General features: G+C 35.2%; 1 protein-coding gene across 2 annotated transcripts in view; it reads right to left on the bottom strand.

Moving 5' to 3' along the window:
- The window catches only part of TLK1 (tousled like kinase 1), a 76,660-nt gene that overhangs the window by 28,797 nt on the left and 33,034 nt on the right, over positions 1 to 14,829 (bottom strand). The window contains exons 4-11 of one of the 2 annotated variants that reach the window (XM_086616107.1): positions 11,154 to 11,229; positions 8,598 to 8,644; positions 8,148 to 8,234; positions 6,982 to 7,071; positions 6,063 to 6,155; positions 4,741 to 4,851; positions 2,149 to 2,285; positions 711 to 899 (exon numbers count right to left, since the gene is read on the bottom strand). In XM_086616107.1, coding sequence (XP_086472233.1) covers positions 711 to 899; positions 2,149 to 2,285; positions 4,741 to 4,851; positions 6,063 to 6,155; positions 6,982 to 7,071; positions 8,148 to 8,234; positions 8,598 to 8,644; positions 11,154 to 11,229 — 830 coding nt within the window. The remainder of the gene's footprint in view (positions 1 to 710; positions 900 to 2,148; positions 2,286 to 4,740; positions 4,852 to 6,062; positions 6,156 to 6,981; positions 7,072 to 8,147; positions 8,235 to 8,597; positions 8,645 to 11,153; positions 11,230 to 14,829) is intronic. The other variant, XM_086616108.1, reaches the window with a different exon arrangement.

Below are 14,829 nucleotides of genomic sequence, written 5' to 3'. Positions count from 1 at the left end.
CTTAGCATCAAGAGCAGTAACTAGTATCTCCAAGCAGCAACTTCTTAAAATACTCAAATGTCAAGAACATATCCGTCTGTGCTTTGAATTACATCATTTCTGTCTGCAGGTTAAAATGTCATTTGAAAATTAAGAATTCTTTGATAGCTCTCAATTTTTATGTTTAAATGACAAAAAATTTCAACACTGTCAATATGTGAAACGGGATCAGTAACTTTGGACAGCTGCTCTCAGGATCTAGCATTCAGAAGGGAAAAAAAAAAGATTTTTTCTGTTTAGACATGTCTTCAAATACTAAAGGCTGGAAAAAGCTTTTCTTGTCAGCTAAAGACTGTTATATGAAAAATGACATGATCTCTAACTAAAGGAGAGGCTTCTAAACCAATGCGGATCAAGAAAAGTTCAACAGGTATGAGTGACATTACAAGAGTAGAAAACCAGAATAAGGACTCATCTAGATCAGGAAAACAGAAGGAACATTGCATCAACACAGAATGGGCCTTTTGCTGGTGACTTTACCAAAAATAAATTGGGCAATTGTATGACATCTTCACAGGCAGTGGTGCAAATTCCCCTAACATCAGCAAGTCCTCAGTGAGAATATAGTTGCTGAATATACTGAGTATCTTTTTATGCTGTTATTTGAATAGAACTCACACAGACAATATCTGAGAATTTATGTAAAAGACTGATTGAAATGTTAAACTTACAGCTGTGGTAAATTGGGTCTAACAAAGGGATCGTTTTCTGCCCCATTCACAGCTTTATTTTTCCTCTGCTTGGGTTCAGAATTGGCAGATGGTGCCTGAGAATTATTTGTAGTTGGAGGCTTTCGCTTGGCCAGGAGCTTTCTTTGCCTTTCAATGTCTTCCCTTTGTTGATTCACCCATTCTTGCTGCCTGTAAACCCCAAAAAAAGCTTTATTAAAGTTTCATCATTTTCCATTTTTTAAAGAAGTATCTTTTTAACTGAAAAAGTATTTAGAATTTTTTTAGAAAACTTACTGTACACGTGAAAATGCTTCCTAGGGAAAAGAACATCAATATTCTTCATGAGGTAGAAAAATTTTGCTAAAGTTTTGGCACAATTTACTTTTGAAATACGGAGTGTTTCTTTTTTTGTTGTTTTTGTTTTGAGGTTGCTTTGTTTTGGTTTTGAAAGTGTTACACATGATCTCTGCACTAGAAAAAGTATGTATCTGAGCTGGTAGATACCTTCTTTTATATCATCAAAGGAAATGTAATAGAGTCAATAGAGAGTATTTGATTTTTGCAGGCCAAATACTGAATTTGATCTGACTGTTCCCAAACAAATCATCAGTTTGGTTGCATGGCAAGCAATTACAGCTTTAACGCAAACACATACACAGATTGTTTTTAAGATTGTCTTGAAAAAAACAATGCCCTAGGCAATCACATAATGCTAAGACTACATATTGCTCTTCAAAAACTAAAATCCTGGTGAATTACATTTTTTTCTCTCTCTCTCTCTGGATTGAATCAGACTCGTTACCAAAGAACACTTTTTGAGGCATTGCATAATTATTTTACCATGATCTCTGATGGTCTCTCAGAGCCCTTTTGCTTGGCCCTATCTCTGCTGAAATACCTGTTGCTGCAGCACTTTTCCAGTTGGCTTCTTTTCCCCCATCCACCTGCACTAGACTATCTGAGGCTGCCAGCTCTGTCACTCCTCCTTCATGGCACTGAGAAGCTGGATGCCTGAAAAAGCTGCTACAGCAATGGATGTGCAGACAGCACCTATGTGATCAACGGGAACTTCACAGACCTCATCTGCCCCAATGATCACCAGGGATACAGGGTTAGCTGCTTGAAAAAAATCACTGATTTACTTTTATCGCTCTTTCTACCAGCTGAACTGAATAATTACATGTTGCTCATTTAGTATATTCATGCTTTTCTAAGGATAGTTAAAATCAAGTGAAACCAAACTGCCTTTCAAAGACACTCAGCCTTAGTATTCTCTCAGTTGATTAAGGGAGTTCTGTACTGTACTCTCAGTCTTCAAAAGGCAAAGCAAAATACAACGTATGAAAAGCTGCTCCAATTCTAGAACCTTAGTAATACAAAAATCCACTAGAGGGAACTAACAATTAGTAAGAATTTTAAGAACATAACATTGACTAACTTCACAAGATTTTGAAATGCAAAGCCATCTGTCCACTGCTCAGTAAATGAAGCACCATGACGAACTGTTGTAAAATGCCCCAGGCGTAATCTGTCTTGCATGCTCTTCTCTCTGCTTGCCAGCTTTTCCTGTGTGCTCTACAAAAACAAAAAAAAAATTCATATTTAGTAATACTAAAGTGTTGGAAAAGTCAGTAAAACACTCAGGTTTTTTTCCTCCAACAACTTTCTAAGGGAGGGATAAAAGGATAGTAGATGAAATTATCTTTTATTACTTTAATCCATTTATTTCAATTTCTGCAGAACTCAAATATCTGCAGTTGTCAGAATTGGTACTTATAACCATTTGTCCACCAAAAAAAAAAGGAGTTTGACTCAGTTTTCCTATAAAGTTCACTGTTCTTCATGATTAATAAAACATTTGATTTGTAAATACAGCAAAACCAATAGGAGTATCAGCATCATACAGGCATATCATTATGACTATGTCTGCACATGTCTATTATACTAAATGAGCCTGCTTAGATATCGGAAAGAGTGCACCTACTATACTTAGCCTGGAAACTCCCCTGACACAGCATCTATGTTACTACTTGTACCAAACTGACTGAGCTCAGGAATCTCTACGTGGGAATGCACTGCAGGCAGACTTAACTGCAATCAGATATTCACTTGCAGTAAAAGAAGCAGATGTCCTTCTCAGACCAGTCACTACTACCACAAGCATCCCTGGGATGTGATAAATGACTGAATCTGCCTAGTCGGCTTCAGCACAAGAAGAAAGAGCACTGTGAACACCACTGATGGACAGAAACTTCTTTAACTGTTACAAATGCTTGCTTCTTAAGAAATGCCTATGGCTCAAAACCACACACACCCCCTGAAAAAAAAAAAGTGAGAAGCTGAACGAATTAAGGATCTTTGTGCAAATAGATTTCTAGACTGAAGAGGAGGCCTGCATGGCGTTTCACAAAAAATGGCCTATGTGATATTCTCAGTCTGAAAGTGCCCACCTAGCAACACGCTGAGCAGATCTGATGCATCTTTTCTCTGCATTCCCCTCATGCTGCAACTTAAAAAGGACTGCAATAATTTATTTATGGCATGCTAGTGAGGAAACTCTCCTTAATCCTCTAACAGATCAGTTTGTGCCCTTGTATTTGACAGCAGCATCTAGCAGCTAGTGTTAGGGAACAGAGTTGGCTGTTTACCTTAAGCTTTTTTGCATCCTAATTGGTAATAAGCTGATTTTCTATTCACTTTTTGTTACAATTTTTTTTTAAATAAGGCTATTTTAAAGAAGAGGGAGAGAAACAAAGTATCCTCCTCTTTTAAGAAATTGCTGCTACTTTAAATATAATTGGCATTAAATTTGAAACAATACTTCTTTCATAGTAGTACGATGGTAAATGGTCTCCTTCATTTCCTTATTACCATTAATTCTGAGTTAACATAGCATTTTATCATTTTGCACAAAAAAAAAATCATCTCAGCCACTTAAGCATCTCACAGAGATTTTATCTATCTCCCCTCCACAACAGATTAAGTTCAGAAATTTTTTCATCCCCTGTAATCGTGTTCTTAAAGTTTGTCCAGAAAATTTGCCACATACTAAATTTTTATCTTTTATGCTTTGCTATATCTGAATTACTCATGGAAAAATCCCCCTTAAATTAAAAAAAAATGCACATTTTCCACGATCTGAAAAAGGTTCAACATTTTAGAATCATAGAATCATAGAATGGTTAGGGCTGGAAGGGACCTTCAAAGGTCATCTAGTCCAACCCCCCTGCAAGGAACAGGGATATCTCCAACTAGATCAGGTTGCTCAGTGCCTCATCCAACCTGGCCTTGAACGTCTCCAGGGATGGAGCATCCACCACCTCTCTGGGCAACCTGTTCCAGTGTTCTACAACTCTCACGGTAAAAAATTTTTTCCTAATATCCAATCTGAATCTACCTCCCTCTATTTTAAAACCATTACCCCTTGTCCTATCACAACTGGCCCTCCTGAACAGCCTCTCCCCATCTTTCTTGTAGGCCCCCTTGAGGTACTGGAAGACCGCTATAAGGTCACCCCGGAGCCTCCTCTTCTCCAGGCTGAACAGCCCCAACTCTTTCAGCCTGTCCTCATAGGAAAGGTGCTCCAGCCCTCTTATCATCTTCGTGGCCCTCCTCTGGACCCTCTCCAACTGGTCCATGTCCTTCTTATGTTGGGGGCTCCAGAACTGGACGCAGTACTCCAGGTGAGGTCTCACGAGAGCAGAGTAGAGGGGGAGGATCACCTCTCTCGACCTGCTGGCCACGCTCCTCTTGATGCAGCCCAGGATGCGGTTGGCCTTCTGGGCCGCAAGAGCACATTGCCAGCTCATACTGAGCTTCTATTTTATATTATTATATATATTATATAGGCAATTTTATATTGCCTATTCAGGCTTATAAAAACACTTAGTGCCAGACAGAGACCATGCATATGAAGTTTAGTCTCAGAGACTAATGTGAAAAAGTTGAAGCGAAAATGAAGAAATCACAATGGAGTTCTACAGCACCCTCACGGTTTTTATCATAAAGATTCTAAAAGCAGTAAACTTACCTTTTCAATGAGAAGCTTCTTGCTCATTGAAATACATTTGTTTAACCTTTCTTTATATTTTTCAAGTAGCTTTTGTTGTTCATCTATTTGTCTTCTAAGATCACAGTTAGCCTAATAAATATATACAAAATACGAAATGATGTATAGAAACACTATTTTTTAAAATCAGCCGACACAGAAAATAAAGGTATCTACCTTCACATGACTAAAGTAAGGAAAATGCTTAAACATACACATAGAGGCAAAAATCTCAACCTGCAGAAGGATGCCTTGCTTCCTCTTTTATTTCCTTTCCACTGAGCTGCGTTCTGAATTACAGAGCATAAAGCATATTAAAAAATATATAAAAGCATTATATTGATCACTTTTCCAATCCTCCAGTGTTAAACTGAAAGTTTAATTTTAGCTCCAGATCCTTTGTATCTGATTGCTGAAGCCATGCGAAATCCTAACGTTTTTAATTTAAAAGGAAACAAAAAATTCAAAAGTTTCAATTATCTGAATAGGAAGTTTATCAAGATCCCTATGTTTCAGTTATACTTAACTTATTACCTTAAAAAAACCACAGCAATATTATTTTCTTTAAAACTAAATGATTTTATAAAAAAAGGTTAGGTTTGCCTATCCCATGCTGTTGAACATGTGCTGAAACAGTCTACATGTACAATTTTATAATCTATGATTGCACGAGTTAACACATACTTGTCCACATATAAACACTAAAAAGACTATGACTTGTGAATACAGATTTTTTTGTTTCATATTTCATATTTCTGTATATCACCTCTCCAACACTTCTTTCAAGAGCACAAGCATTAAGATTTTTTTTTCTGAAAACAGGTCTTACAGCACAGTATAGCATAGAGTTTTTTTTTTAAAGTAGTTATTTATTGCCTCTAATAATTTTTGTCACAATCACCTCCATTCTGAAAGTGTCAACAGTTGTCCCACTGATAACTGCCATTCACAATTAGAACAGAAAACCCACATCTGTTATATGACATTGTATTATGAATTTAATGAATTAATCAACTGCCTGCAAAACAGCATCAGCTTTCTTTGTACCTTCAGAAAGTATATAAACATACTTAATCATCAACAAGCCGTAGCACACAAGCAGAAAAAAAACCCTAATGCCTTTCATTTCATAGACTTCTCAGAAAAAAAATTTACAAAAATTAAAACTCATTTAATACCTTTTAATTTAGGTAACTCCAGGGTAGTTTTCAAAACCAAGGATTATTCAAACATTTAAAATATTTGCCTCATATTCACTGTCTGCTGTTCTGAATAAATATCTTTACCCCATGTCTCACACTTACCCTGAGTAAGTCATCTATACGACCTTCTTTCTTTTCCAAGTCTTGATTTTTATTACTTTCTAGTGCAGCTAATTTCAGCATTGTGAGATCAGTCTAAAAAGAACATTTTGAAATATTTATCCTTTCCTTTAACAATTACAACATTATTTTTCTCATGTTTCTTATGTAGAGAAATAAACTACTTTTGAATATTCAATGAGACCAGCACATCTTATTCTCATGTATTTTGAAGGTGATTTGCCTCTTTATGAGGATGATTGTGAACAGTTGAGACAAATCACTAACAGCAGTAAAAGATTTCATCACTAATTAAAAAGTTACTGTTCACAAAAAAAGCATATAAAACAGGGCAAGAATGTAAATGTCAGCTAATTACATTAAATTCTCTGTATTTGGTCAACAGGTGAAGTAGCCTTTGTTCTGACTAACTTGTGAAAGACAGATCACGTCAGAAATGGCAGAGAGGACAAAACACTTGCTTTTGGCTTCTAAAAGTCATGATAGAACTGTATCTTGATCATTTTGGTTACCATCTCATTTTTACCATCTCTCATATTTTAAATGCAATATGACAACAGCAGCTGTCACTTCAAATACTGCCTGAAAGAGCAGTCTCTACTTCTAAGATCAGGCAACAGCTAAAGTCTTCAGCAAAAACCTACCAATGACATGGTCATCTAACTACTCACGAAGTGCAACATTGGAAGCAGACCAAGTGCAAAACACGAAACTAATCAGAGATATTTGAATTATGAGCTGCTGAACTTAATAGAAAAATGCTTTGGTGGAGTGTAAAAAGCCAAGATTCTGAAAGCCTTTACAAGTTTAGAAGTAGTTGAAAGGCAAAGAAATAAATGTATCTATCAGTTTTGTCTACAGTCTAAAGTGATGTAGGATGGTTCTACTGAAAAATAGTTACCTGAGTAATTTTAAAAGATAACTGCTTTGGTTGCGTGATAGGGTGGTCCCCGAAAGCTAATGAAGTAGGAGAAGGACTATTCTGTCGAACCTGGAATGCATGAAACCAAAGGATTTTAGATATAACTGTAATATCCAATTATAAATACAGCCTTATTCACAACTCTTGGCAGGAAAATCATATAGAAGAGAGAAATAAGGTATCTTTATTACAGAAGATACTACTTGGAGCACTGCATTGAGAGCTATCACTGTGCTGAAATATGTCACTTGCAGTTTAGAAAGGATGTAATATATTCTCTGAGAAAACTACGATTGTCCTGGGAAACAAGACTGAAAGATTTAAGACAATACAGGACTGACATAAGGTGATGTTAGTCTTACGCAGATTTATTTTTCCAATTCTAAGCTTTCACAACTGAAAAATAATGTGAGTTATTTTTGGAGTAGTTACTTCCCATGCAAAAAAACAGAAAGGGGAAGCTAGTGCTGATCAGAACGTAAATCCCGTTAATGAAACTTCCCAAAACCTGCTAGTTAGTGTGAATGAGACTGTTTTCAAGCCAAATTCCACAATCTGGATTACAGTCTATACTGTTGGCAAGAATAATAGGATGTCTGAAGTTGAAAGTACATGGAATAAAAGGTCAGGTCTACCTGCAGAGAAAACATCCTTTCTGCAACGGGCAGAATCTGGCCATTTAGAATAACATGTTGGTATACTTAACACTGAAATTGTGCATATGAGGAGGAAAAAATTAATTAGCCTGATCAACAAAGAGAATTTTAAAAGGATGCAGGCAAATTAAGTGTCAGTTACTTAAAAACTTATGGTTTATCAAAAACAGAGCTTTTAAACCCCGAGACAGGGGTTCAGTTTCCTCATAAGTAACAAAATTCCTCCTGTTTTTTGTATGAGCATTGTGAATAGATGTCATTTGAACATTTTAACATTTATTCAACATTTTACATAATTACTTTGTATTTAAAAATGATGTTTTAGGAAAAAAGTCCCAGTGTTAACGAAAATTTTAGCTTTAATATTTAACTTTTTTTTCCCCAGGATTCTCTACTTTAAAAACTTTTTCCTTCAATATAGATTCTTTTCAATTATGCCTTTTAGACTGTGAAAAATGTCTCCAGCAGTTACGAAGTTCACAAACTTACAGAAGAAGGAGCGGAATGTGAATTCTGAGGAGATCGGATTGCAGGAGGTACGCCTCGCACTGGACTAGAGCCGTTTCCACCTTGGTACTGTAAAGAATATATGGCCCTTCAATTAGTGAACCTTCTTATCAAAATACATCGTACATTTACCGAATGATACAGTTCATCTGTACACAGAATTTGTAAATTAGACTGTATTACTTTTATTAGTGTAGCCTTTGGCCATTTAAAGAAAAAATGTAAAAGAAAATGGTTTTTATATTTTAGCTCAGGCTGCATGAAGAGACCACTGCATCTCTACTTCAAAGTTTAATACTCATAAACTTACATAAAGAAAAAAAAAAAGTGTCCTCAAGAGGCCTGTCCATTACAAGCAAAAAGTTTCTAACATTCAAAAAAAGCCAAAAGTAAATTTTAAAGCTAAATTTTACAAACACACAAAAACCTTACCTCAAAATAGTCACTAATCTTGTGACCACGTCCCCCAATATTCTTTCCTGAAACAAATATGTTAATACATTAGAATTTATTAAAAGAGTTACTTAGAGATGTGTCTTACATTTTTACCTCTAATTATAGCAAAGTCTTACCACTTGTTAATTGGTTTTCTTGAAGTGCTAAAATGTGATCTCCCTATGTAGATAATTGAGGGATTTGCCACAATGGAGAGATTTACATATTCCATTCATTGAGAAATCAGAAATTAAGTCATACTTCAATTCCTAAATCAGATTAGTGCAGACATAGCAGTAAGCCTAGACATCTTCTGGATAACAGGAAACTCATCTCACCCTACAGATCAAACCTATAGCTCTAAGTCCTCCTTTTCAAGCACTATCTCAAACTTTACCCACTTCCAAAATATCAAATTAATCAAATCTATTAACATTATATGTTCCAGGTGAGTTATTGTGCCCTAATGTTCAGCCCGAGGACTTCCCTAAGTGCCAATAACAGCGTAGGCATGGAGGATGACAAGTATTTCCATTCCTTCCAACCTGATTATGAATTGGCTAACTCACAGGGTTAGCTAGGGAGATAAAAATAACAGAATGAGAGAGTAGAATTTCTTTTATCTTACAGTATTGAGACTTCAGGAGGATCAATGTGAATTAATACTTCTTTGATGCGAGGACCTGACCCATATGTGGCATTCCAGAGATCACACCAATGCCCTACCCAATGGCATAAATGCTTTCGTCTATTTGGTCCTAAGACAACTGATGAATCTTAAAACTGTATTTGTCTCTTGTAACCACCTGTTAGGAGACATCTTGAAAACAGACCATTGTTCAAAGCTCTTTTCTTTATAGAAATATTTTTGTGCCATAAATTAGGAGATCATTACTCATAGGTTGAAAAATGTAATTTTGGACTTTTTAGCAAAGATTTTCAAGCTTTTCTATTGCTTCAGTCCTGAAGAATTCTTTCTAGTCTGATATGCTTCTATATTGCCACTGCTGCTTGACTTTGCGTCACTAAGAAATATTACGAAGAAACAGAAACATTTGGCAGCCCTTTTTGTGTCAAATAATTCAAGGACCTAGAACAGCACACAGCTAACTCCTCCAGTAGTTACCCAGTTAGTGCACATATCACTGCTGCTGCCCTCTAGCCAGTTCTTTACCTACCCTATAATTCTGGTAGTGATTTCTGTCTTTATGCTTAATTCTCATATATCGCTTTATCAAATTAAAACTTGTTTTCATCCAGATAAATCAGATAGACTGCATTCCTTTTCAGTATAGAAAAATCTATTCTATGTCATGTTACAGAACTCTACACTGAAGAAATACATCAAATTATTTTGGCACAGCCAGTTACAAATACATTTACTCTGATTTTATCCCACTTTCCAATTACATCCATGTTCCAAACAATACTTCAACATTTACGGATTATTTTGCACACTACAAAGTCAAAATCCTAGGTATGCAATATATGAGATGGATCTCTTGTTCCTTTTTTCAATACAATAGCAGTATTTGCTGTGCTTCAACTGTATTGTACTATTCCAATATGCTGCAGTTTCCTAGGCCAGGTCCTTCAGAATATTGCAGTGCAGACTATTCAGTTTCATTGCTGCTGACAGTAAAATAGTAATTATAGGACATTACAATCATGTTGCCTGTGCCAAAAAGTTCCTAAAACTTCTATCATCTCTAATTTCAATTCTCATTGGTAGCAGGAAGGATAGGCTACTAGAATAATGGAAACAGGAAATTTCATTCAAATTCTTTGAACAAAGCAGGTCTCTATGAAGCAACACCTACAAAGAAATTAACTTTAGTCAAACTACATAATTCTTCTACTAGTAGCATGTTGCATTACAAAGTCTTCAAGATATGGAGCCCATTGATATGTATTTGAAGTGACATTTCCTAGCTGAGTTAGAAACAAAAAAAGCTAATACAACGTTATCAAAACTACTTCCTTTCCCCTTTTAATGAATTTTTGTCTTGAAGTTAAATTTCCACCATTCTTTCCCTCGTAGTCACATTAAAGAGAAGAACGACAAAAATTGTGTTTTGTGAATATTAAATTGGAAATTGGTCTCATCCCTCTAGATAACTACATTGCACAACGATCCACAGAAAAGGAAGAATAAAATTCAATTTTTTAAATATACCTGAAAAAGAAGAAATCAGATATTACAATCTGTAATCTCTTTTCCCCCTCACCTACTGAAAAGAAATACAAACCACAAGGGTATTTTGGATGAGAAGAGCTGCTACAATTCTTAAAAAGCATACAGAGTTGTACGACAGCTACAAGTCACAGATGCAGTAGCACATGATTCTTATGGGCAATTACCAGCCCAGTTCAGATTTTACTTGCCCATACCTTCCAAGCAGGGAGAAAGATACGTAATTTATCATCTAAAGCCAAACACCCGTCTCATGCAAGCAAAAAAAGAGTTTTTAGAGCTATCAGTCAAAACTCTGTGCATTATAATTTGATTAAATACATGCAATAACTATCTAATTCATTTACATTTTAGTTTACCTTGGCTGCTTTCACTCTGAGTGTCTGCTTTTCTTTTTCTTCCTCTGGAAGGTTCTGACTGTTTCTTCTCTGGAGTCTACAAACAACAAAAAGAACATGATCCAACAGCAGCTCTATTTGTTTATATTATTGCTATATTACTGTGAAATAAATTTAAATCCTCATTCATAAAACATGATTTCACAATTCAGCAGGGATGCAATTTCAGATCGTAGTTAAAGTAGATAATACGATCCTTGGTAAATCAGATAAATACAAGCTAGAAAAGATACTTAAGAAAGTGAGAAATTAATTTTTAAAAAAATTTCCCAGAAAGTAATTCTATATATTAATTGTTAAGCAACTATACCTTTTCATCCATTCTGGGGTTTATGAACACTCAATTTGGTTTCACTTACGGCTACGTTTTACCAAGATCTTCAGATAATAGTTGTGGGTGTTTTAAAGCTTAATACTTAGTGAAATAATCTGATTCTTGATGGTGTTTTCTACGCATTGCCACAATATAAAAACAAAGTTCTAGTGCTTGAATAGGAAGCCAATAATGTTACATGTTTTTGGAAGTGCAGAAGTAATCTCCAAACTAACGTAAATTGTATATTTCTAAAATCTGCTTAGGATTTAAAAAAAAAAAAAAAAAGAAAAAAGAAAAGAGAGAGCGATTGTTCAAAATCTGAATATCTATCCACTCAAAAAGTGTCATCATCCACTCCTCTTCCCTCCCACTACATTTGTATCTCAAAAAAGTCAAAGAAAAACATCATTGGTAAGGGAAAAAATACAGATCTGTTAAAAATTTATTCCAGAAATATTATATACAGTTGCCTAGAAACTATAATCAGCCTGTACAACACAGATAACAAGAAAGGGCTGTGATCAGAAGCATCTCTAAATTATATTTGCTCTCCCTTGATCCAAGGATTCAAACCAGTTAGTCTCCCCAGTGTAAGTTAAATTCTACAAGCTGCTTTGGTTCAACGAAAAGATACTGCAGCTGTGTGTGTATTCAGCCTCCAAGCAGCCTCATCCCAGTAACTGAAGAAAGCACAGAAGCCATTAAATGAACTCTGTTTTACAATCAAGAAATCAATGGTCTCTAATATCTCAGACTAAATTTGAAATCAGTGATAAGATGCTTTATTTTTTATGGTATCATCATTTTATAATTTCACTTTATTTGCCACTTTGTGCTCCAAGTATTCTTTCTCAACACAGCAAATGATACCAATATTCAAATATCAACCCTTCACAAAGTATTTCAATCACATTTCAGCTCCCAAATCTTTATGTGCATACCTTCAAATACAAAATTTATTACAAATATCTTAAAATATTTATTTTGGCAGAGAAGCACTTTAAGATACCTGAGATTTGTAGAAAATTATCAGTCTATAAAAGAACATCCAGGACAAGAAAGGTCTTCCTTATCTATATCATGTATTTTTTAGAAGTTTTTGCTCTGTGGATAGCTTCATAAAAACACCTTTGGAAGGTTTACCATTGTAACTGTTGTATTATCAGGCTACAAATTAAATTCAAATTGCATACATTTTATTTTAAATAAACTCTTCAAACCAAAATCAGCATCTTTTACAGTGCTATCGTACATTAGCAAGCTGTATAACAGAGACTCCTGGAAATTAAGTTATCTTAAGACTATATGATTTTAAAAGTAGAAAGCATAGCTTAGAAATATTACTTTAATTATTTGCAATTACTGCCAGGTAAATAGGTAATGTTAAGCTATCTTTCCACAAAACTAAATTGAAACTATTTAACCGAGCATTTTGATGTTATTTTTGTTTTCCAGCTTTCAATTTTGCAGTTATCATTCCAATGTAGTCAGTTTTACCTACCATATCAGGGGAAAAAAAAGTTGTTTAAAAGCTAATTAATGACTAAACATTTAAGTTTAAAAATCAGTTGTCGACTGCAGTAACTGATGTTTTGTTTTTAATAACCAGACATTTAAAGAGGTTTATAGTTTTAAAACTGAAATGCAAATAATTCATAAATGTCTATTTCCTTAAGCAATTCTGATTTCTTTCGGTGTTAAATTTAACCTTCCAAACTAAAAAGTATTAGCACACTAATGAGGTTATTAATGAGGTTACCCAACAAGGTCATGTTCACCTTTTCTAAGTACAAAATTCACATGGTAGCGTACCGCATACATCAATCACTAGAAAATGTTCTCCAAAATCCTTTCTAATGAATAGAATCATATGAATTACAAAAAAAAAAATGACGACTAATGGGGCTGAGGAGTATCCTCCTGATAAACAAAGATTGAAGCTGCTTTCAGTCACTTCAGAAAGATTTACACATAGCCAAGATTTAGATTAAAATCCCACTATTTCATAAACCAGACAAAATAGTTTTGAAGTTATTTAAAGCTAGATTGTGAAGCTATGTTAAAGCTACCCACAGCTTGACATATTAGCAGAGCCTCATAAATCATGGTCTTGACCCTTGTTTACCCCTCAATTTTAATGTGCTTCCCCCAAGTCTTCTCTTCACGTTTATAGTTTTTAAATCTTGGCTTTTCACATCCTCTTTTACAAAATAAACATTTCTAAGTAGCAATTCTCAACTAGTTAATCTCCTTTTAAAAAAATACTCAGATAAGTAGTTTTATATATTTTACATATAGTTAAGTATTTTCTACCATTATTGTAGTACTGGTAACAGCGTAACTCAGGAATTTTGTAGAGAAAAAAAAATTAAAATCATGTGTAATAAAATAGAAATTTTTATGTTTTTGTCTCTCAACACTTAAATCTCCAGTATGCTTAATAGTTACAAATTTTTTAATTGTCAGTACTTTCCATATGCCTAATGAATGAGTTGATAGCTTTCCACAATTATTTTCTTCTAAATCTTACCCTCCCTGCAAAGCTTTACAACTTCAGCAAACAAATACAGCAGTGCTGTTTTCCTCTGCAACACATTATAAATTCCAATTAGATCAAACCTTTAGTTACTTCTGAAATTACATTTATAAAGAGAGTTCTGTATAATTGGGAACCACAGCAACTAAACAGCTACAAGCAAGCAGAGCAAAACATTTAAATAACTAATCAAACTGGACAAATCAAGCCACAGACAAAGCTGTCCTCCTTTAAATAATTCATTATCTATAGAGAATAGAAAATACTTGTTATAAATAAAAGAATGTATTTCATAGAATCATAGCATGCAATAGGCTGGAAGGGACCTTAGAGATCATCTAATCCAACCTCCCTGTCATGGGCAGGGATGCCTCTCAACGAGACCAGGCTACTCAAGGCTCTGTCCAACTTGGCCTTGAACACCTCCAGGGAGGGGGCATCCACAACTTCTCTGGGCAATTTATTCCAAAGTCTTACCACCCTCATATGTGAAGAATTTCTTCCTAAGATCTAATCTAAACCTGTTCTCCTTCAACTTAAACCCATTTCCCCTTGTCCTATCCGTGGACACTCTTGTAAAAAGTCCCTCCCCAGCTTTCCTGTAAGTTCCCTTCAGGTATTGGAAGGCAGCTATTAGGTCCCCCCGAAGTCTTCTCTTTTCAAGGCTGAAGAATCCCAGCTCCCGCAACCTGTCCTCGTAGCAGAGGTGCTCCAGCCCCTGGATCACCTTTGCGGCCCTCCTCTGAACATGCTCCAACAGATCTGTGTCGAGGAGTCATCTACTT

This window comes from Tauraco erythrolophus, chromosome 8 (assembly GCF_009769465.1).
Source record: "Tauraco erythrolophus isolate bTauEry1 chromosome 8, bTauEry1.pri, whole genome shotgun sequence".
Lineage (NCBI taxonomy): Eukaryota > Metazoa > Chordata > Aves > Musophagiformes > Musophagidae > Tauraco > Tauraco erythrolophus.
The sequence above is the reverse complement of the archived record's forward strand: the minus strand, read 5'-3'. Positions and strand labels throughout refer to the sequence as shown.